Genomic DNA, 20,951 nt, shown 5'->3' on the forward strand with positions numbered 1-20,951 from the left:
GATGCTTGGTGTTCTCTCTTCGTTGTTATCTTCTGCTCCTATAGTCTTTTTTGTTCTTTCTGTAAGAAGCACATTTTTGTTTATTTTCTTTACTTTGAATCATTCATCAATTTAGGAATGCCAATGGTGCACTGCATATGTCGTTCTGACAACTTCCATGGGGTGAAGTTGTGTAATTTTGTTGTCTTGTTGTCATGGATTTTTTTGCACTGGTATTTTCCTTTCTTGTTAACAAAAGTACAATTTGTTACGGAGTAATAATGTTACTTTAGTGATTATTCTTAAAGAGTACTTGTTAACAATGTAATTATTCTTGTGCAATTATCATTAGAAAGCATGATAATGTTTCACTACGTATTATTTAGGTTTTAAAATCTCATAAACCTGATATGCTTTAATCTAAACAACACTAAACGTGAAACCTCTGGTTTTTGAATGAAGATAGACATGTACTAAACCATGTGAACAATCCTTTATGTTTTTCAACTTTCTCACGAACATTATAGGTTATGTGCAACGATTTGACATAAAGCAAAGAGGGAAAATGTCTAATCGTTGCACATAACATGTAACGGAGGTAGTACTACGTATTAAATTCCAATAGTTTTGCAATGAATATATATGATTGAAATAATTTGCCAATAATAGAAAAGGGCCAGAGAAATGGCAGTCCAAACATAAAAATACTATGTATTAAATTTCCTTTCCAAGCAATTAATTACACACAATCGTTGATCAAATGTGAAATCCTATTGACGATAGGTGAAAAATACATGAAATCCTATTGACGATAGGTAAAAAATACATAATGTGGTTGTTAAATTAGAATGAATCAAAATGTAAACAATTTATACTCAAAGGGGAGGGCAAAATAGAGTAGCTAGACCCTGATCAATGGTGATTTGAAGATTATCGTAGGACATCAAGGTTTTTTCGTCACACTTGTATGTACCATTACCTCTGGCCAGCACCTCGCCATCACAGTCTATGATTCCTCCTTTTGTTGAGTCTTTGGTACGAGAGCCGGGCTCCAATATAAAGGATTTCACCTGATACCAAAACAAGCTGAAAAGTTTAGTTTTTTTTTTTTCTTTCTTTAACATAGGCATTATAAGGGGTTCCATTTTTCAAAAATACATTTCCTATTATGGCTGAATTTCATCTTTGAATCTGCTCTAAAAATTAAAAACACGGAGAAAATGTTGAAATTCAGATTTCCTACGAGAGCTTCTACTCATGTCTTTTTTTCTTTTGGCACCCCACTCCCTCGTGACCTCAATAGTAGATGCAACAGCCATTGCATTTTTTTTTAATAATTACAACACAAAAGAACTCACCTTAAAGTACAGGACGTGTGGCGATTTCACATGCTTTCCATTGCTTAAACTAGTCAATACTGACAGCAAACCCAATTTCGGGCAATCTTTCATAAGGATTACATCTAAATAACCATCTGAAAACTGCATGTTACCGAAGTAATAACAGGTGTAAATTGTCATATAGTAGAGAGAAATAATCGCATTTAATAAAGAATGGGAACGCAAGATGCAACTAAACAATCTCCTTGATCACATGAAATGTACTACTTATTACATTCTCCTTGAAAACCTTTTGAATACTTTCTACCACTTAATCGTTACCTAACACACCCCCCCCCCCCCGGGTCTCTCTTTTTCCTACCCTCTCTTTCCTACCAATTCCCCAGAGATGAAATGAGTGTTTTCTTTACATTTGCGAAGGAAACCATATTATGCCATACCTTGTTCTGATACCAAGTTCTAAGAGCAATCATTTGATGACATGAAATATAGATTTTCTTTAGCCTAAATTTTCACCCTCTTTATGGAGACTATCTTGTTGCCTTGACTTTTCATGCTATAACATGACTCGAATGAGACTATCAAAATGCCACTGTGCCACGAAATAAAGAGCTACAGATGGCATCAAATAAAAAGTTCAACATGTAATTAGCTTACTTTACGTCAAAATAACCAACCTTGGCATTAGGAGCTGGCATTGAACCTTCACTTCCCCAAGGTACATTTTGGATCCAAACTGATATAAATGGTCCTTCAATGGTCCGCCAATTCATGTTTTCCAGGTCAATGTTAGGCCCTAAATAGCCACTTTCTTGAGCATCAGTCTGTTTTCTCTTCAAACTGCAAAACGGCAAATCTTGAACTGATATAGCTTTATGGCTTATTTTCTCTGTATAATCTTCGAAATCAGATGCAGGGATGAAATGTATACGCCCATTATATTTCCTCAACTGAAATATTCTTTTTACGGCCTGTGGATATAAAAAGAAGAAGAACAGTGTCAACGAAGCCATACTTAGATACAAAAAAATCTTAGATGAGCAAGTATAGCCTCTACTAGAAACAGAAGGAGAGGGAGGGAAGGGAGGGGGGGGGGGGGGGGACCAACCTGTTAATTCAAGTACCAGAATTTAGAATATACTCTCCAGCAGCAGCTATTTAAGTTACGGGCAAGCTAAGATACGTCTAATTTCAGGAGCATCTAAGTGGCATCGGTTATATAGAGTATCATGAGACATGCATTTTCAATTATATTCCTTCCAAAGCTTGAAGAACTCAAAAGCCTATAATATCCTAATCCACTATTTCTGCAACACACTGAATTCTAGTCTAATTTGTAACACCTCACCACTGGAGTCAAGCTCATTAGGACATATGGTAGATCATATTTACAAATTAAAATATCCAGCTTCAGTGTCCATGTACTCAGCAGATGGAATAATGAAATCAGCAATATCATTTCAAAGCCACAAGAAAAAGAAAACATAGAAGAATATATATTTGAAGGAAACAATGCTAGAAGAGAATTAGAGAAACATACATATAAATCTAAACGAGCCCCTCCCATCCACCTCCATATTTCTGATTCAATGTCTATGTCTGCCACAAGACCTAGCACATACAGCATTCAACGATAGAGGGTAAGTGATTGAAGCACACTGAGAAACGTAAAGCAGCAAAGAAGACATAATAACTATGTTACTCAGACTCAAAAAAAAAAAAAGTAATAAACTAAAATAAAATTATGTTACTCAGACTATATATATATATATATAATAAAGTGCCTAGTGTCCATTCAACAAAAAGTGTCAAGTATCTAAACATATACTTGAAGTCAAAAAAACAGTTTGAGTGACATAGCATAGTATAATCTGAATGGATGACCATCTCATACCCCATGCAAGCATTAAGACACTGAAAAACCTTGTCTTCCCTTGTGAAATAGTAGCAATATCGAGGGAGGTTTTGTGACCTGTAACAGAAGACACCAATTGATTGGGTAAAATAATCAACATGAAGTAAAAGCCTTTATTACTTGCCAGCAGAATAATACTAACCCCGAATGATAGCAACAGTGGCACCAACTGCAGAACAAGGATCGCCAACTGAATCCAACAAAGACTTAGCCACACCATTTCCAGTACCTACATCCAGTAGAAGAGTGAGAAAAGCATAGCTACAGGCCTACAGTTTTGGCCTTGAACAAAATTATCAATTTACATCAAGATAAATTTAGTGAACATAAGAATAACCAAACTGAATTCTATGCACATCATACATTCATACATAAGAATGATATGATTAGTTCAGACAGAATTTCCAAAATATGATGTGGAAAAATCTTGAGATTTGGTATTTTTCAAGAAAAAAAAAATAAAAACAATCATTTCAAATCAAAACACGACAACACAACCTGGTTATTGTTTCATCTCTTTATCCAGCTGTTGAACTCCTTTCTTTCAAGACCAATGAATAATAAAATAGATTTCCAAGAGTTTCTAAAGCATTCGATTGATAGTATCCCAAAATTTCACTTTAAAACAAAACATAGAATGCAAATGTGCTACATAAATCAGCCCAGACAACAAGATTTACACCTTAGGATAGGATTTCAAGCATACAACTAAAAATATAATTCAACTTTGAGAAATTTTAATATGTTATATTCAGAAACACGGAGATACATCAATAAACATTAGAGGGTAGAAAATATACCTGCAGGAATCACTCCAATAGGCATCTTTATTGCAGTATCCCAATCATGCCTTTGCAGCAAGCCATTTACTACCTACTAAAGTTCAGAACCCCTGTAATTAACATCTAATGCTGTAAAAAGTGCATTAATATCAGAGACACTGAGCAATTCATCTAAAATTGGCTGAGCTTGTTTTGTGCTACAATTGTATTTCCACCTTTCCATAGTGAATTCCCAACTTTTCTATCCTGAGTTAGGAATCACATGTGGTACAGTGCATTACGGCCATATCCTAAGTATAGGTAAGATAGGTTTATTAAAGTCTGATGTCCTACTAACCATGAATTTCATGCACCACTCCCACACAGAGCCATTATTAAAAATTCCCCCCTCCTTAAATACAAAATAAAAGTGAGCCAGGGTATACAATTTGAAATCGAGGGAATATATCTAATAAAATCAATATGAAAGTATAAATACAAAAACATACGAGTCCATTACTTTCCATCCTTAATAATAGGTAGCATATAATTGAAATTTTTATTTTTGAGTTCAAGCAACTTGTAGTCAATTATTCATAATTGTTAGTAAAATATATCATTAGGGAAACATACTAATATAGTCATATGGATGAACTACAATTTTCGATTATACATTATTTAAAAAGCGTTCATTATTTTTGGGATGTTCCAAAAATTAAACATGAGGGTCTTAGCCTTTGGCAATATAGAAAATAACATTTTAAAAGGTTTTATAGGAAGATCCAACGGCCAATGTTCCGTTAGTCTATTTCTGTCTTATCCGCATGACTGATGTAAAGTTTTTTGAATTCTGTTAGTTTCAACTCAAAGAATAATCTATCTATTTATCAACAATGCAAAAAATAGATATCACCCAAAACCACAACGCACACCATATAAAAGAGATCTCTTAGGGAAGTTTTCTTCAAAATCAGTAATGCATTAGTAAGTGCTCAACAGCATACCTCAACCAAGATACCATCACCACTAACACAAACGACGCCATCATACTTGGTAAGATCTAGTCCATAAGCAAGTTCCTTAGCATGTAGCTGATATTTAGTTTCTATTAACAATAACATCAACACAAATACCAATAAAACATAAGTTAACTAAGTGATGAGCTACAAAATAAAGCAGAATAACTGAGCAAAAGCACAAAATTACAAACCTTGCAATGTAAACTGGATTTCGGCATCCTCAAGCAATGGCCGCACAGTATCAACAAATATCTGTAAGGCAGACTTCTTTCCGCCATACGGGTTCACCAAAACAAACAGCCTCTTTGGTCGACCTACACCCATGTTTACAGCAAATTACCATATCCATCAATTACCATATTTGCAAGTTCTACCAAGGCTTTAAGCTTATTAGATAAACTACAAATGAAATTAGTTGTGCTACCAATCCCTGAAAATCTACATCTTGGGTCTAAAATACCTTAATTTATACTCAATCAGTTCAATATATATGTCCAAAGTATTGTTCTTGTATGATCTTGTTGAATTCGTCTCAATTTTATTTCCAATCATGGCAAAAGATATCAACTTTACAATACAAAACTACTCATACATTTATACATAAATCAATCAGTATCAAAGATGTGCATTGAAAACCTTAAAAACCGAACATAGATCAACTACTAGTATTAAATGAAAACAGAGTGTGTGATCATATTACAAAAGATGTAATAAAATTAATTGATCAGCCATGAAATTGATTGTTTAATTACCAAGAGAATCGAGAAATTCTCGAAGTTTCTGGAACCAAAGCTGAAGAGACTCCTGAGAAGAAGCTTCCAGAACTAAACTCTTCCTCACCAAACCTTCAGTGGGAGAGCAACAGAGGATCCCACCACCACTACCATTGCTCTTAACAGCACATTTGAGGATGATTCTAGAATCTTCCATTGAAACCCCTAGAACCTCCTTCTCCAAAGACAAGGACTTTTCATCGCCGCCGTCAACCCACCGGAGAATTCCGTCGGAGTTGAAGGTTAATGGAATTAGGGTTCCGTTAAGTGTGATTCTTTCGGAGATTTTAAATGGGATTTCTGCTTCGGATTTATCCATTGATTTTGAGAGAAATTAGGGCAAAATTTTGAAAATTGAGGGAGATTTAAGGTTGGATTTTAAATTGTGGTAGGTGAAATTTGGGGTAGTTTGATTGAATTGTGCGACATTCCTGGGGATTATTAAGAGAAAATTAAAGATTAGATTTTGATCCGACAAACCAGGAAACATATTTAAGTTGAACCCACATAACTATTGAATTCAACAGTTTGACAAAGCAGTGCAGTTGACTGTTCTATAGTTGATTAGTTGTGAGTTGTGACTTGTGATTTGTAACTATTGAGCTCGGCTTGGTTTTAGACTTTCTCTTAACAATCCGTGTATCGGACTTGAGTGTTCATTTTCTATTCGACTGTGTGGCTAATTGGCTATTACAATTAGACCCGGCAATCCAGACCCGATCTGATTGACCGACCGGAATGACCCGATCCGTAACCCGAAAGTTGATCCGAAAATGACCCACACCCGAACTAACACGACCCAAAATAGAGTTGATCCAACATGACCCGAAGTGACCCGACCCGAATGACCTGACCCGAAATTGTCCCGAAACCCGAAATGACCCAAAACCCGAAGTGACCCGACCCGATTTTAACCCAAATTGACCCGAATCCTAATTGAATAGGGTGAAATAGTGAATTACTTAGGGTTCGTTTGGCATTGTTGCGGTTTTTAGTTTTTTGGTTTTTTGTATTTTAAAAGTGTATGATATATGTCATATAATGAATAAAAAATTAGTCAAACTTATTAAAATCATGATAATTTTGAAAACTGACAACAGAAAAGTGAAAACACCTTTTTCTTGTTTCCTGTTTTTGGTTTTTTGTTTTTAAAAAAACTAAAAACTAATGCCAAACAAGCTCTTAATTTAGAGCTTCTTTATTTCCTACGTAATAGGTACTCATGATTTTTTATTTTTTCTGTTAACGATTTTACTTTATTTTTCCAACTATTTTTTTTAAAGTGAATTTATTTTGGTGACCCGACACAAACTGACCCGAATAGACCCGACCCAAATTGACTCGATCCGAATTTGACCCGACCCGAAAATTGATCTTAAAAATTGACCTGACCCGCCCGAACAGACCTGCACTTGACTTGACCCGAAGTGCTAACCCGAAACCCGAATTGACCCGACTCGACCCGAACATTTGTTGACCCGACTTGAATCGACCCGACCCGAATCCAACCTGAATGACCTGTTTGACCCAACCTGAACCCAACTGAACAATGTATCTACGCTTTGTTTTAGTCATTAGAATTTTTTAAAAATGTATAATGACTTATCGTGAGATATGCAATAAAAATACGGAGTATAAAATAATTGGGTATATTGTATTTTGTATGTCATTGATGGGAGTTGCTAGTTTGACAAGTTAAAAAATCAACTCATACAATCATACCAGTAAAATGTTGGTTCCCTTGATAAATTTTCTGTCTCGGATCATCAAAGTATGAGGTTTGAATCCCTACTAAATGTGGGTAAAATGGCTTGTGATTTACTTTAAGAAGTATACGATATATTCACCGTGTCTCTTATCATTGTTAGTCTTTTGAAGAGGGGACATTTTAAATATGTAAACACAAATACAAGATACTTAACTCATGAGTAGGTTGAAGAGAGGGAAAGGGAAAATCATGTAAATTTGGGCTAAATTATGTATATTTGGGTAATTGGGTGTTTTGATTCATGATTTTTTTTGGTTAAACAGTGTGCAAAGGTCGGTTTATTGTAATTATAAAGTAGAGGGAGGTAAAAAAGTTATCCACCAAATTATACTTGGTCTAATGGTGGGATCAATCCCCGCGGTAATTAGAGGTTGGGGTTTCCTAAACGGCCTTACCCTTTCCCCCACTCCTAAATGATCTTATTTGCACACTCGTTCGATAGTAGGTTAGATTGTTCGATAAGGCAGTAAACGAGTCCAATCTAGTAATGTGTTTTCTCTCTTATCCGATTATCACCTCAAAAAAAAAAAAAAAAAAACAAAAAAAAAAAGCAAAAAACAAATACTCGTTCTATAGTAAGGAATTAAGGCCAAATTGAGAATTGGGCTAAAATAATTAGGGCTAGAAAGAAAGCCAAAGCTCAGAACAAAAAGACACAAAAACAATTTGAGTACTTCTTCAGTTTCTCTAGACGCTCTCGCAGTGAGTCTTCTTGGTGGTGGCAATGAAGACGGAGGCGGATGGCGCGATTGTTCGGCAAGCCGCCGATGAACAGTGTGCATATCAGCAAGAGAGCTCTTCGTAATAAATCTCTCGCTGTCACTTTCAATGAAAAAGACTTAAGGTATTAAACCCCATCTCCCAAAAAACAAATACCCAATTTTCAATTTTGTTTTTTATTTACTTTGGATGAATTAAAGGTTGTTATGTGTACATTTTTGTGATTTTATGGTGATTTTTGGGTTTTGAAGATTTTTTTCTTCTAGTATTAGAAGCATAAATTATGCCTAAAATGTCACTAAACTTATTTTGTTAAAGTAATTTGGTGTGGATTGATGAGATAGGATTTGGGTATGTTAGGAATTTGGTTGATTAGGGGAGAAATTTGAGACTAATGTTGATATAGTTTCTTGAATTTGTATTTACATTGGAAGGGTTTTAATTTAGCTTTAAAAATACAAAGATTTGTAGCTTAAAATTCGTAGTGGTAGATTATTGATGAATATTGTATCATTTGAAGAAAATTAGTGGGATTAGGATGAGGTTGGAACTTTAGAAGCAATTGTAGTAACAAGTAATGCTAGATTGTTAGTGACAATTGACAAACAACTGAACAAGTGAAGTGAGCGACATTACAAATTACTACGAAGCATCATCGAAGAATGATAATATTGTAAAAAGGTATAAATTGACATGAAACGGAGTTGAAGATTTGTAAAAGACAATATGGGAATGATGACTACATGGAATAATCAAATTTGGTTCATGTAGCCAACTCCACTTATGGGATTAAGGCTTTGATTGATTGATTGAATATAGGAATGGTGATATCGATGAGAAGTAGAAGTACTTTGCTATTGTATCTCAGCTTGTTTGTCTAAAAATTTCATTGGATCAAGCTTGGATCTTTAATTAGAGTTGTGTTTAAGCTGGTAGCAATTCATTCTTGCTACAAGATTAGCACTCCTAGCATGATGCATGAAGCATTTAAATTTAATGTCTTGCTACTTTTTTTTATATATATCATTTTTTTTTAAAAAATTTTTATAAAAAGAGTTCACATATATTCCAATTCCTATCTTATGGGGTGCATTTCTTCATTCTATTCTTTAATTCTTTCTAACGTGACCATGAAATTAACATACACTGTGTATACCTTGTACAGAAGTGCTGTTAATTCGCTAGCCACTTTGGCATACATCCTTCTAGCTTAAGTAAATTATATTGTTGCATAAGGTGTTTATCAGTTTCAATCACCTAACTTATGGCTTAGCCTGCATGTAACGTATTTCTCCATCTCTCTGTTCAGTTAATGAATTTTTCTTTGGCAATTTGGTATCACAAGCATAACTTTGGTTTAACAGTAATCATGTCATGCCAAAGTTTCATTCTCTTTGGTTTCCATATACTCAATTAAACGGTTAAACCCTTGGAAATGGAGAAGTGAGAAAATTTGTTGGCTACATCATTTTTCTTTATGATGATGTATAAATGTTCTGATTTGGATAGTTAAGATTGAAGAACCTGTGCATCTCAATATGTGTTCAGTTGCTTACCTTTCCTTCCAAAAAAAAAAAAAAAAATTTACTTCAAACCTGTTCAAGTTAAGGGGAAATTTGCCCAGGTTGATAAATTTTTTTAAGATAATTATTTGAAAGAAAAGAATAGTGTGACTTACCTTTTTTAATTCATCAAAATTATTATCTTTGAGGTATTAAGAGCCTAGAGTTGCAGATGGAAAGCTAAGAGGGTGAAGCACTTAGCCGCAGTTGATTTAAAAAAGTTATATTGGTATTTCAGTTAACCGTTTTGTAAAAAGTTGTACATTAACCAAACTGTTTAGCCTCTATTTTTATGTCTGCTTACTGGACTGATTTTGTTAATTTACCCGATACGGTTACCTGCTGTTTAGTCTGATTTTTTTGGCTTTGGTTATCTATTAACACCCTTGCTTTTGGCTATATGATAGTCAATAAGCTGATCTTAAGTAATTAACTAAATTAATGAATGAAGAAGTTGTTGAGAAGTGGTAGGAAGTAATTATGGTTTTGATTGGAACAGGGATTATGTGGGTGGGTTCCACAAACGAAAGAAGAAGAGGAGAAAGGAAGCTCTGAAGCAGCAAGGAGAAGCTGAAAGGCGCAAGCGCCTTGAAGATCGTAAAAAGGTAGATATGTCATTCTGTCTAATGCCATTATAAATTTATAACCGATATTTATATGACTTGGTTTATACTTACTGCTCCTTTTCTATTTATCATGCCTTTTGGGATGCTGAAACAGAATGGTGGAAGGTTAACTTTGCCATGGATTTGTTGAGATTTGTGGTCAATATTAAGATAACTACCCTGTTGATTTTGTTTATTGTAAGATCTGCTACAAAGGCTTCACTATTATTATTTAGGGGTTAGGATGGGAAAAGATAGATGGATTTGAATTAGAAAGGGAAACAAAATGACATTGAATAATTCTGACTAAAAGGGTGATGAAGGTTTCTAGAACAAAAGGCTTACATGAGGGATTAGTTCAGTACAACACCTAGGAACTAGGCTGAAAGTTAAAAGTTTTTTGTTTGAGTATATGCTTCGTGAGTTTGAAGTGTTGATGGATGATCTCAGCTAGTCTTTACCAAGATCTTTGTTTTGGTTATGAGATAGTAGAAGACATCTAGCATCTTAGCTGATCTTGAGGAAAAGAAAGAAAAGAAATAACCTTAAGGAGTCTAGAACTACTCCAATGGCTGGCTAGTCAAGTGTATGTTATAGCCTGTCATGCCACACTGGTCTTTCAAGCTACTTTCTTTGTAGCTACAATGTGATCCAATGGTTAGCTATCATTTTTTCTAATTCCACTCCCCCTTCTCTGTAGATACTGTCAAAGCAAATTTGCTTGGGCAAGCCATCACCCATTTTTTATTTGAATGGTTGGCAACCAGCTTGGGAAAACTAGATAGTTGCAAGTAAGTCTCTATTAGCAACCATTGGAGATGCTTTAAGGATATAAGTAAGAGAACCTAGATGATTTTCTCAAAGAATCAGTTACTAGTATATGTACCACCGTTTCCTCTCTTCTACTTCAATAATTTATCAGATTGCTTCATTTTGCTGGATTTACGGCTGCAGCCACCTTTCCCCTCCAATGGACCAATATAGATTAAACCGGATCTCCTTGGGAATGCAGTAAACAACATTTCTTTGCATCAGCAGCTTTAGAATCAGTTTCATCAAATCTATGTGAAGCTCTAATGATTATCGTCGTATCTTTTTAGTCTGTCACTCAATTGTATGGTAAACATTAATTTTGTGAGCTTAATTTTTATCATATTATAGCATTAGTGCATTACTGAGTTGGATTCAGTAGACAGCTTTTTTACCTTTGACCTACTTGCTTGAGTCCCATGGGAGTGTTTTAACAGTTACAACCAATCAATTTTTTTGGTTGTTTCTCTTAAGAATTGCATCATCTACCTTTTGTGTCATTTGTATCATCCCTTCTCAAGTTCTCAGAATCTCAGATCTGTACTGTGTAGTTTTATTCTTATGTTGTAAGCTAGAAATTTGCTTATTTACACTGTTAAAAGAATTTATATTTGAATCTGTTGGAGATGGAATTGGGCGTATTAAAGCAATCAGAGATATCAGAAAATTTTCTTATGATTTCTTTGTTTGTTCCTGTTGCTTTGTATTTCACTTAATCATGAAAAATGTGAACAAATTATAGGGAAAGCATCCTTCACTTTTCCAATAGAAAGTTGGACATGTTTTAGAATAGCATATATTCTCTTGCTTTAGATTACTTTTATGTCTTGTATGAAGATCCTTGTGAGTCTAGATGTTAAAAGGTGCCACAATCTAAATGCGTTGCTGCACCATACTTTCAGTTCCGATATCTACATTATCCTGCTCCAACTGCAGGTTTTTGGTGGTGTCACATATATATACAATGAAAAGGTTATCTTTGATCGTACAACTCATATAGTCGTATCTTTAAATCTATTCTTTGGTGGAAACTTCCTTATTCTAACCTGTATACATATTCTTACATCGGTAGAATTAGAGCATGTGAAACTGCTAATGCTGATGGAAAATTATTGAATATCATTAGCATGCTCTTAGACACTTTTGTTGAGTAGAGGTATCAGGGGCTTTAGGGCCATGTGTAGTTCACTCATCACTGTTGGGGTTACATGCTGGTATTTACCACATTTAAGAAACTTGTAATGCAAATTTTGTTCTCCATCATATAGCACAAAAATTTAATTATATGTTGGTGGGTGTTGGATCTAGGTCCTTACTCCTTAGGCCATATTCTAATCCTTTAGGTGATATAATAGGCATTGTAGAAGTAATCGATAGTATTTGTTTTCCTTTTATTACTTGGAACATGTTCTATGAAGTTACATTTTTCTACATTGTACAAGTATATGTTCATGTAGCTGACCCCACTTATGGGATTAAGGCTTTGATTGATTGATATACAAGTATATCTTCGCTTGCAAAACGGGCCTTGATGTAATAGTGTTTCCTGTCCTATAATATGAACAAATTAGATCCAGTAAGTATATGGTATGGTCTACAATTAGTCAATTACCATCAGTTTTTCTACTGGATTCGGCTCCTTGCTTGAAATTAATCCTATAAGTGGTATGGTCTACAATTAGTCAATTACCATCAGTTTTTCTACTGGATTCGGCTCCTTGCTTGAAATTAATCCTATAAGAGTTGGTTTTTGTTTTCTAAACATCAGTTGACTGGCCTTTTATTGTAGGTGTTTTAATTTTGGTTTCCTCTTTGTTACAGAGGAGAAAGGAAAAGGAATATGTGCTGTATGGTGGCGCCCCACCTGAAGATGGTGCTAAACCTGTTGATGAAGATCAGGAGCAAAACGATGAGATTGAGCTGAACCCATTGGCTTCTGGTATTGTCTCACTATCTTTGATTTTATTCATGCATTGAGCCTATTCATCATGGTTATACAGCATTTCTATATTTGTATATGGTTTTAAAGAAATACTTCGTAACTTATGCCATGCACCTTTAGTTTTTTGACTTTAATTGGTTAGCTGATTGATTGTGGGCTTGTGGTCCAATATCTCTCTTTTAGATGGATTGACATTGCTTACTAATAATTCACCATCACATAATTACAGGAATTTTACACTTAAAAGACTGTTTTAATGATAACATCAGAAAATCTATTACTCTTAAGAGTTTTTTTTGGAGGGAATTTTCCCTCCTAAACTCTACTTTATTTATTTATTTAATTTTTATAGAAGCATTAATTTGCCTTAGAAATTCATTATAGTAGTATTTATTTATTTATTATTACTAGTTTAAATCCCGTGCAATGCACGGTTTTTACTTAACCTAATTTTTAATTACAATATTAATTTAACAAAAACTTGAAATAGATACTTGAATTTCTTTTAAAAAAACAAATAATAATAATAATAATAATAATAATAATAATAATAATAATAATAATAATAATAATAATAATAAAGGGAAAACAAAACTTGAGTTTAATATTATATTGATGTCAAAAGTTATTGATCATTAAACATTTGTTTTTTTTAAAAAAATAATAGGATTTTACATAAGAATTAAATTTTATGTTATTAATTATAACCCGTGCAATGTACTTTTTTTTTTAGAGAAACATGTGCAATGTACATACCTCAACGTCCTAATTTTGTTGGCATGTTTTGACCGGCACAATGTTTTATAGCTTACTTTGACCAATATAATGTTTTATACAAATTTAATTGACTTTTTTTTGTGATAATTAATAATCAAGGTTTTTTATTTTTATTTATTGAATTGTAGTGTTATTATTATAAATAAATCAACAAATATATACTTCGTAATAAAAGTTAAAGAGTCAATCGAGGTTGGAGCAAAAAAAAAAAAAAAAAAAACTTCCAAAAAAAAAAACGATACAAAATGATACGGAGTAGTACATTATTATTGTAATATATTACTTCGTATATGTTTGTTTATTTTAGAAAAAAATACTTATTATAAAATAATGAAAGATAGGTTAAAATATTATTATCATTGAATGCATATAGAATATACTTTGTATATAATATAGTTGCCAAATTGAAGGTTAAATATTCTAATATATATAAATTAATATTCACGAATATTTGTAAAAAAAAAAAGAAAGGAAAGTAAAAAATGGCGGGAAAAATTTTAATCAGAACATGACAAGTGTCATGTCAGATTTCACCTTTAGTATTATCTTATTGATTGATTGATTATTGATAATGAAAGATAGGTTAAAATATTATTATCATTGAATGAATGCATATAGAATATACTTTGTATATAATATAGTTGCCAAATTGAAGGTTAAATATTCTAATATATATAAATTAATATTTATGAAGATTTGTAAAAAAAAAAAAAAAGAAAGGAAAGTAAAAATTGGCGGGAAAAATTTTAATCAAAATATGACAAGTGTCATGTCAGATTCACCTTTAGTATTATGTTATTGATTATTATTATTATATATATATATATATATATATATATATATATATATATATATATATATATATATATATATTTTTTGAAGACTATTATTATTATTTGACCATTGTGTTATATTTATCTAGAAACTTCTATGTTTCAATCATCAATAATTTAAAAAATTGAGCATGGCTCAAGAATTATCTAGTGCTATCATAAATTGTTTGTAAACTAAAGAGTATTTCTTTCCAAAAAAAAAAAAAAAAAAAGTGGAGTACGAGTTAGGTAACATAGTAAATGACAGTTTTTTGGTTTGAGTATCATCAAAGCTGAGTCATTCTACTCGGGGTTCCATGTAACTAATACAGTATGATTTAGGTAAGTTAATATAAAGTGACAATTTTCAGTTTGAATATCATTAAAACTGAGCTATTTTGCAATGGGTTCCGAAATACTGAACCATATTTTTAATACGTAGTAGTAAAATCTGTGCATTAATAAAAAGTCATACAATCAAATCTAACTAATACACAAGATATTAAAATCAATGAATTCGAGAGTGGGGGGAGGGATTAGGTTACTAACATATGTACTGCTTTAAGGAATAAAGGGAGAAGGTATTCTATTACTTCGACTTGGGGAAAGTAGCTTTCTCCCATAGTCTAAGAGGTTCTTTTCTGTTATTAGTAAACAGAATAGTCCCACATCTAACCGTGGTTTGTGAAGTCAGCAAAGAATACTGAGTTCTGACTGCTGATAGTAAACCAGTCAATGGAACTTGAAAGATTTGTACTCCGTACGTATTTTGCATACTTCAGTTAGCGAAACTTCGATATTTATTATAGTTAGGGACTCGAAAAATAACTTTTGTTAAAGTTTCAGATGCCAAAGTTGATAGTGACAAGATTCTTATCTAAAAATAGGCTATATATCCTATCAGCTGAAAATATTTCGTTAAAATTCTCCTAGGATACTCTTGTTGGGATTTTGTGTTTTGACATTGTTGGGATGCATGTGAGATATATGCCCCTTTAGCAAAAGCAGATGCCTCAGATTGGGGAATGTTGGGGATATATTAAATCAAGTTATTTGAGTGACTGCTTTACACGACTAGATTTTGACACTTTTTTTGCACTTTCTTCTTTAGTTGAAGGGACAACATCATATGAAAATGGTGATATAATGGTCACAGTTACTACAAGTGAAATTGGACTTGAAGAGAGTCCTACTGAAAAGTCAGCGCCATTATTACCACTACCAGGGTCTACTGGAGAAGCTGTAAAAAAGCAAAATATTCCTGTAAGCAAGAAGAAGGCCTTTAAAAAATCCACCAAGGGTAGATCCCGGACAAAGCTAGTCAGCAAAAGGGAGAGGAGGAAAGGGAAGATTAATGGTAAAAAAAGGCGTTAGCTTGTAACACCCATTTTGTAACTTAACATGTATTTATTGAAGGCTTACATTTTCTTGATAGTTATGCTAGCAAAATGTACTGGAGTTTTGGGGGTACTGGACAAAGTATGTGTAGACGTGTAGTGATAAACAATTTGATTTATACAAAGTGGTTCTGAAAGAATTTTGATGCTTTGGACAATCCTTTTTTGCGACCATTGTGCATGATTGTCTTGCCAATGCCCTGGTGACAACGATGGGGTGCCGGTTAGTCAATCTTCTGAGGGGACTGGTGTTTGCCTGCTCTGAGTTTGCAGGCTCAATGTAGAAACTAAGCACAGGAATTAGGAGACAAGTGAAACATAATCAACACTAACACAACTACACAAGCAGAAATTGAACTGATGCTATTTCTATTTCCTCACACCAGTAAACATACATGTAAATTTACCATATATTTTGTAATTTGTAAGACCTCTAGAGTTGTGTATACATTTGAATTTTAATGAAAAAGCTGGTTGCTGGTAGTTAGATACACAAAATCTTATTGGGTCACCCTTTCTCAAAAGGCAATACTAAAAGTTCCAACTTGCAACCTTACCCATTAGAGTGATTAAATCTCCCACCCCGTTTGTGAGAGTTTAACTCGTACCACTATCCACACGGGTGAAATATAAAGGGTGGTTCATCAACCTTCGCTTCTTGATAATGGTTACACTTTTAGGGGAGAAAGAACATATCTCTCTAACACGCCCTATAATCTGCTGCCGTAAATTTTTTGTTTACACCATATTGTTCAAACACCGATTATAATAGTATTATTTTTTTTGCCGCTTTAACTTTAAAGTTTCATAAAGTGTTTTGGAGGGAAAAAAATTTAATCCCTCCCGGAGATTGTGTACAAATAATGGTAACATGGTTTACCAAAAGAAAAGGGGTGATAAGAACGCAATTGTATCCTAAAGCCAAGCTAAATCCACATGCCAAACAAATGCATGAGAGACCCTATGCTTTGAATCTGCATCTGTCAATCCCATTTTCTTCAATTAATGCTTCGGCATCTTTACACCAACTGTTTTTTCTTATGTTTTTGGCATTTAATTTTCATTATTAATTATTTTTATTTTTTATTTATTGAATGGGGTGGCTGCAAATCACAATGACTTGTAGTGAACATTTGTTAGTTTGTAACTTTGAAGCAATTAAGGATTGACTTCCCTTGACTTGACTAATGCTTTAACTAACCCAACTAACCCTTTCTATTTATCACATATTAAGATTATATTATTATAATTAGTTAAGTTTGATTTGGTGCATTTTTGGTGATTGGCTAGGCTAATTTTAGATTTGGGGCCTTGATTTTAATATTTTTCCTACCAATCAATTTCTAATCTTGAGTAAAATCTCAACTTGCTTTTGGGGTGGCTACTGGTTAGTGGCTACAAATAAAAAGTAAGGGTATATTAGCTATTTACAGTGTGAAGACGGTGAATATAGATATTATGTATCTGTTTTCTTAAAATGAATATGGTGCAATATTTGTAAAATTTCTTTTTAAAGCAATAGAGGAATTATGAATTACAAGTACTTTTTATCTAATTTGATTGAACTGCCACTGTTGAACTCGCAATAATTTTATACTTTATATTTCAAATTTTGATTTTGTGAGATTTTTACACTGTATATTGTATACATTGTTGTCCATGAGTCCCATGTCATTGAAGTGCATGGATTTACGTGAGGATGAAGTTTTGGATCGTAAGGGATGGAGGAGAAAGATTTATGTTGATGACTACACGGAATAATCATATTTGGTTCATGTTAGCCGACCCCACTTTTGGGATTAAGGCTTTGATTGATTGTTGTCCATGAGTCCATCCATAGTCCCAAGCTTCCACATAATCCAAGGCTAGAATAATTGAGTGATCTTACCACAACTTGTCCAAATCGAACACTACCATAAGCTAAGTAACAATTGAACAACAGTAGTTCTTTCTTTTGTGTATTGCATGATCATTGTGCATTAAGGTGAGTACGAATTCAAATTCAATAAATTTCAATCAAGCCAAGCTAAAACTGGTATATTAATTTGAGAAGGTTTAGTTGAGTTTGGTTGAACTATGCCATGTTAGAGTTCTCCTCAACATAACTTATAGCTAGCTAGCCTTATTTTCTTCCAAGAAAAGAGTTATCAATTAAGGCAGTTAGAATATACTCAGGGCCTGTTCACATTTACTGAACTGAGCTGAACTGAACTGAACTGATTGGAGCTGAACTGAACTGATTGGAACTGAACTGAATTGAGCTGAAATGAATATTTTATGAGAGAGGGAAATTAAGAGCTGAACTGAACTGATTGGAGCTGAACTGAACTGAACTGAAATTAAGTAAATGTGAACATACCCTCATTTATAAAAGTTTGTCTTACCTATTTACACCTTGATCTCTTTTCAAAGTCGGTAATAGCTATCAAGTGGGCATCTAAGAATGATAACAAGCTCTATAAAGTAATAAATATAATTTTAACGCATTCCTTTTTGTATGGTTATTTGTACTACGATCACCACACCTAATTTTAAGAAATACATGGTATAGATTTAGTACAACAACGTGCCTTTGAATATGAAGAATATCGTAAACTAATTTAACACTGATGAAATAATAATTAATTAATCAATTTCGAACCGAACCCTATAATTATGTAGCTATGAGTGTCATGTGCTCCAATGTGTTACAAACAATTCAATATTCAATTATTTGCCACCACAATAGGAGGTCTTCATGAGGCCAATAACACCATAATTATAAGTACTATAAAAAATAATCTAATAATGTAAAGAATTATTCCACAAGATTAACCATTTTTAATATTATAAAAACACACAATTGATCAACAGTTCGTGTACTTTTTTCAATTTAAATTCAATTTGAATAATAAAAAGACAGAAAATATTCAAATCAAACCGACAAAATAATTAATTAAATCGGACGATAGTAAAAGGTAACCCCACAATAACATCCCCTAGTCACTATCACACTTGATTATAATTCCAAAATTCTTTAATTAAGTACTTTTAGTAATAAAATACACGTGCATAATCCTAAAAATCAGGGTGTAATTTGTCAGATGAAATCAACGGCTCTGATGTAATTAATACAACTATCTGTAAACCTGTTAATTTGTATGAAGATCTTCATTTAAGCGCCGCCCCACAATAAAACCAACGCCTCTGAGTCAGCAAAAAGCAATTTATCCTTTTTTGGACTCCTAATTTTTCTTATATTTTATAGCTAAAAAAACAAATTAAATTGGATGTTCAAAGTTTTACTCAATTTACTCTTTGAATCATTTTTGATAAGCTGATAATTTGAGACTAGATACAATTGAAATATTGAATTCACAACCAACTTAACTTTACTTGTACTAATTACCAAGTACAACTATTGAAAGTTCAAATAAAGATTAAGCAATGGGTAAATATAATGATTATTAATTGATGTATTGTGTACTAATTTGCTATTTAGTTACATAATAGTTAACACATCATATATTAGTTTAAATTAGAGTTGATTGTGACCAGTATTGCCCAAAAAAAAAAAAAAAAAAAAAAAAAAAAAAAACACTTGCATAGGTCAATAAGGCCGGTATATACAAATTAGTGAAAAATTAGGGTTCTAATACCTTCTAGCTTAAAATTTGACTTACTCGATCAAATTCTTCCTTTCAAACTAAATGGCATGCAGGCATTACAATATCGGTTATTGTATGTAAGATACGAAAAAATATATGAAAGATAGATTAGAATACGCCATCTTCTTCATATTGTGTGATTTTAGTATAAAGTCAAACCCGGACCTTGAACAAGAAGATTGAGATGATAATTTGTCAAGTGGTGTACAACATGACCAGTCACGAAAATCACGACAAGACAAATGCATGGATAAGCTAGCACGAGACAACACAGTACAAAGTAGGTTTAAACCATACTTTTGGTAGAATATTACTGCTCGAAAAAACACGGCTTGACAAAATCAAGTGTAGTATGATAAGCGAGATTTAAGTTAGGCACACAAGCACGTCATGACACAACACAATAGTCATGACACAACACAACCCGGTATAATGAATATTTACTAAAGAAAGATACATATTAGATTAATGAAATTTAGGTGAAGATAACATTACTTAAAATAAGTTTTATAAGCCTAAGTCAATATGTTGTGAAATGCATATCAATAGAACAAATTTGAAAAAAGAACCAGAGAAAAGTTTTGCTTGAATTTCACTTATCTCATTTTGCCTTTTTATCTTAATTTATTAATTATTATCTTATTCCTCTAAAATTATCAATCCTTATCATAAATATTATTGAACGTTATTAGAATATTCTTATTAGATATGAAATAAGTGAAAAAAAAAAATATTCTTAATTATGATATTTTATGACTTTTGTATTGTTTTTTTCATAAGAGTTTCAAGTATAACAATATACCTTAGTAATAAAGATATATATTTACTTTTTTTTTCTTTTCGGTACGCAAACTAAATTACCAACTTTCTATTAATAAATTATACATAATATTGGAATGAATATGAATTATTCGACACCAAAATAGAACCCCAATTGTCCTATATCTTATTCTTGAATGATTCACACATGGTATACAAACATTTTATGATACACCCCAATCTTGGTATTTTCTATAAGGTTAGTTTAGGCAATCCATATCATATAATATTGAAAGTGACTTCTCAAAGAGTCAAGGACCCCCCCTCCAATAAGCTATAAGCTCATTCATAACATCTCTCAATTC

At 32.8% G+C, this 20,951-nt stretch overlaps 2 protein-coding genes across 2 annotated transcripts; one reads left to right on the forward strand and one right to left on the reverse strand.

Moving 5' to 3' along the window:
* Nucleotides 1–664: 664 nt before the first annotated feature.
* LOC145635286 (sphingosine kinase 1-like) lies at nt 665–6,350 on the reverse strand. Its single transcript, XM_081686570.1, has 10 exons — nt 5,767–6,350; nt 5,206–5,328; nt 5,000–5,100; nt 4,035–4,107; nt 3,377–3,463; nt 3,214–3,291; nt 2,860–2,930; nt 1,997–2,290; nt 1,338–1,460; nt 665–1,049 (listed from the first exon to the last, which is right to left on the reverse strand). The coding sequence occupies exons 1-10, from the start codon at nt 6,104–6,106 to the stop codon at nt 855–857; spliced, it is 1,485 nt and encodes a 494-aa protein (XP_081542696.1). The 5' UTR covers nt 6,107–6,350; the 3' UTR covers nt 665–854.
* A 1,880-nt stretch (nt 6,351–8,230) lies between these two features.
* On the forward strand, nt 8,231–16,338 carry LOC145635287 (uncharacterized). Its single transcript, XM_081686571.1, has 4 exons — nt 8,231–8,399; nt 10,337–10,442; nt 13,074–13,191; nt 15,895–16,338. Exons 1-4 carry the CDS (start codon nt 8,296–8,298, stop codon nt 16,155–16,157), a joined length of 591 nt encoding a protein of 196 aa, XP_081542697.1. The 5' UTR covers nt 8,231–8,295; the 3' UTR covers nt 16,158–16,338.
* Nucleotides 16,339–20,951: the final 4,613 nt, after the last annotated feature.

Source organism: Chenopodium album, chromosome 6 (genome assembly GCF_948465745.1).
Source record: "Chenopodium album chromosome 6, dcCheAlbu1.1, whole genome shotgun sequence".
Taxonomy (NCBI): Eukaryota; Viridiplantae; Streptophyta; class Magnoliopsida; order Caryophyllales; family Amaranthaceae; genus Chenopodium; species Chenopodium album.

Excerpts from the sequence above, each read along its gene's own strand:
- LOC145635287 (XM_081686571.1), top strand. The coding sequence starts at position 8,296 with ATGGCGCGATTGTTCGGCAAGCCGCCGATGAACAGTGTGCATATCAGC. Across the intron at positions 10,443-13,073 it reads GCCTTGAAGATCGTAAAAAG|AGGAGAAAGGAAAAGGAATA; the intron begins GTAGATATGTCA and ends TCTTTGTTACAG. Across the intron at positions 13,192-15,894 it reads GCTGAACCCATTGGCTTCTG|TTGAAGGGACAACATCATAT; the intron begins GTATTGTCTCAC and ends TTTCTTCTTTAG.
- LOC145635286 (XM_081686570.1), bottom strand. The coding sequence starts at position 6,106 with ATGGATAAATCCGAAGCAGAAATCCCATTTAAAATCTCCGAAAGAATC. Across the intron at positions 5,329-5,766 it reads AGAATTTCTCGATTCTCTTG|GTCGACCAAAGAGGCTGTTT; the intron begins GTAATTAAACAA and ends ACATGGGTGTAG. Across the intron at positions 2,291-2,859 it reads GGGCTCGTTTAGATTTATAT|GCCGTAAAAAGAATATTTCA; the intron begins GTATGTTTCTCT and ends TTATATCCACAG.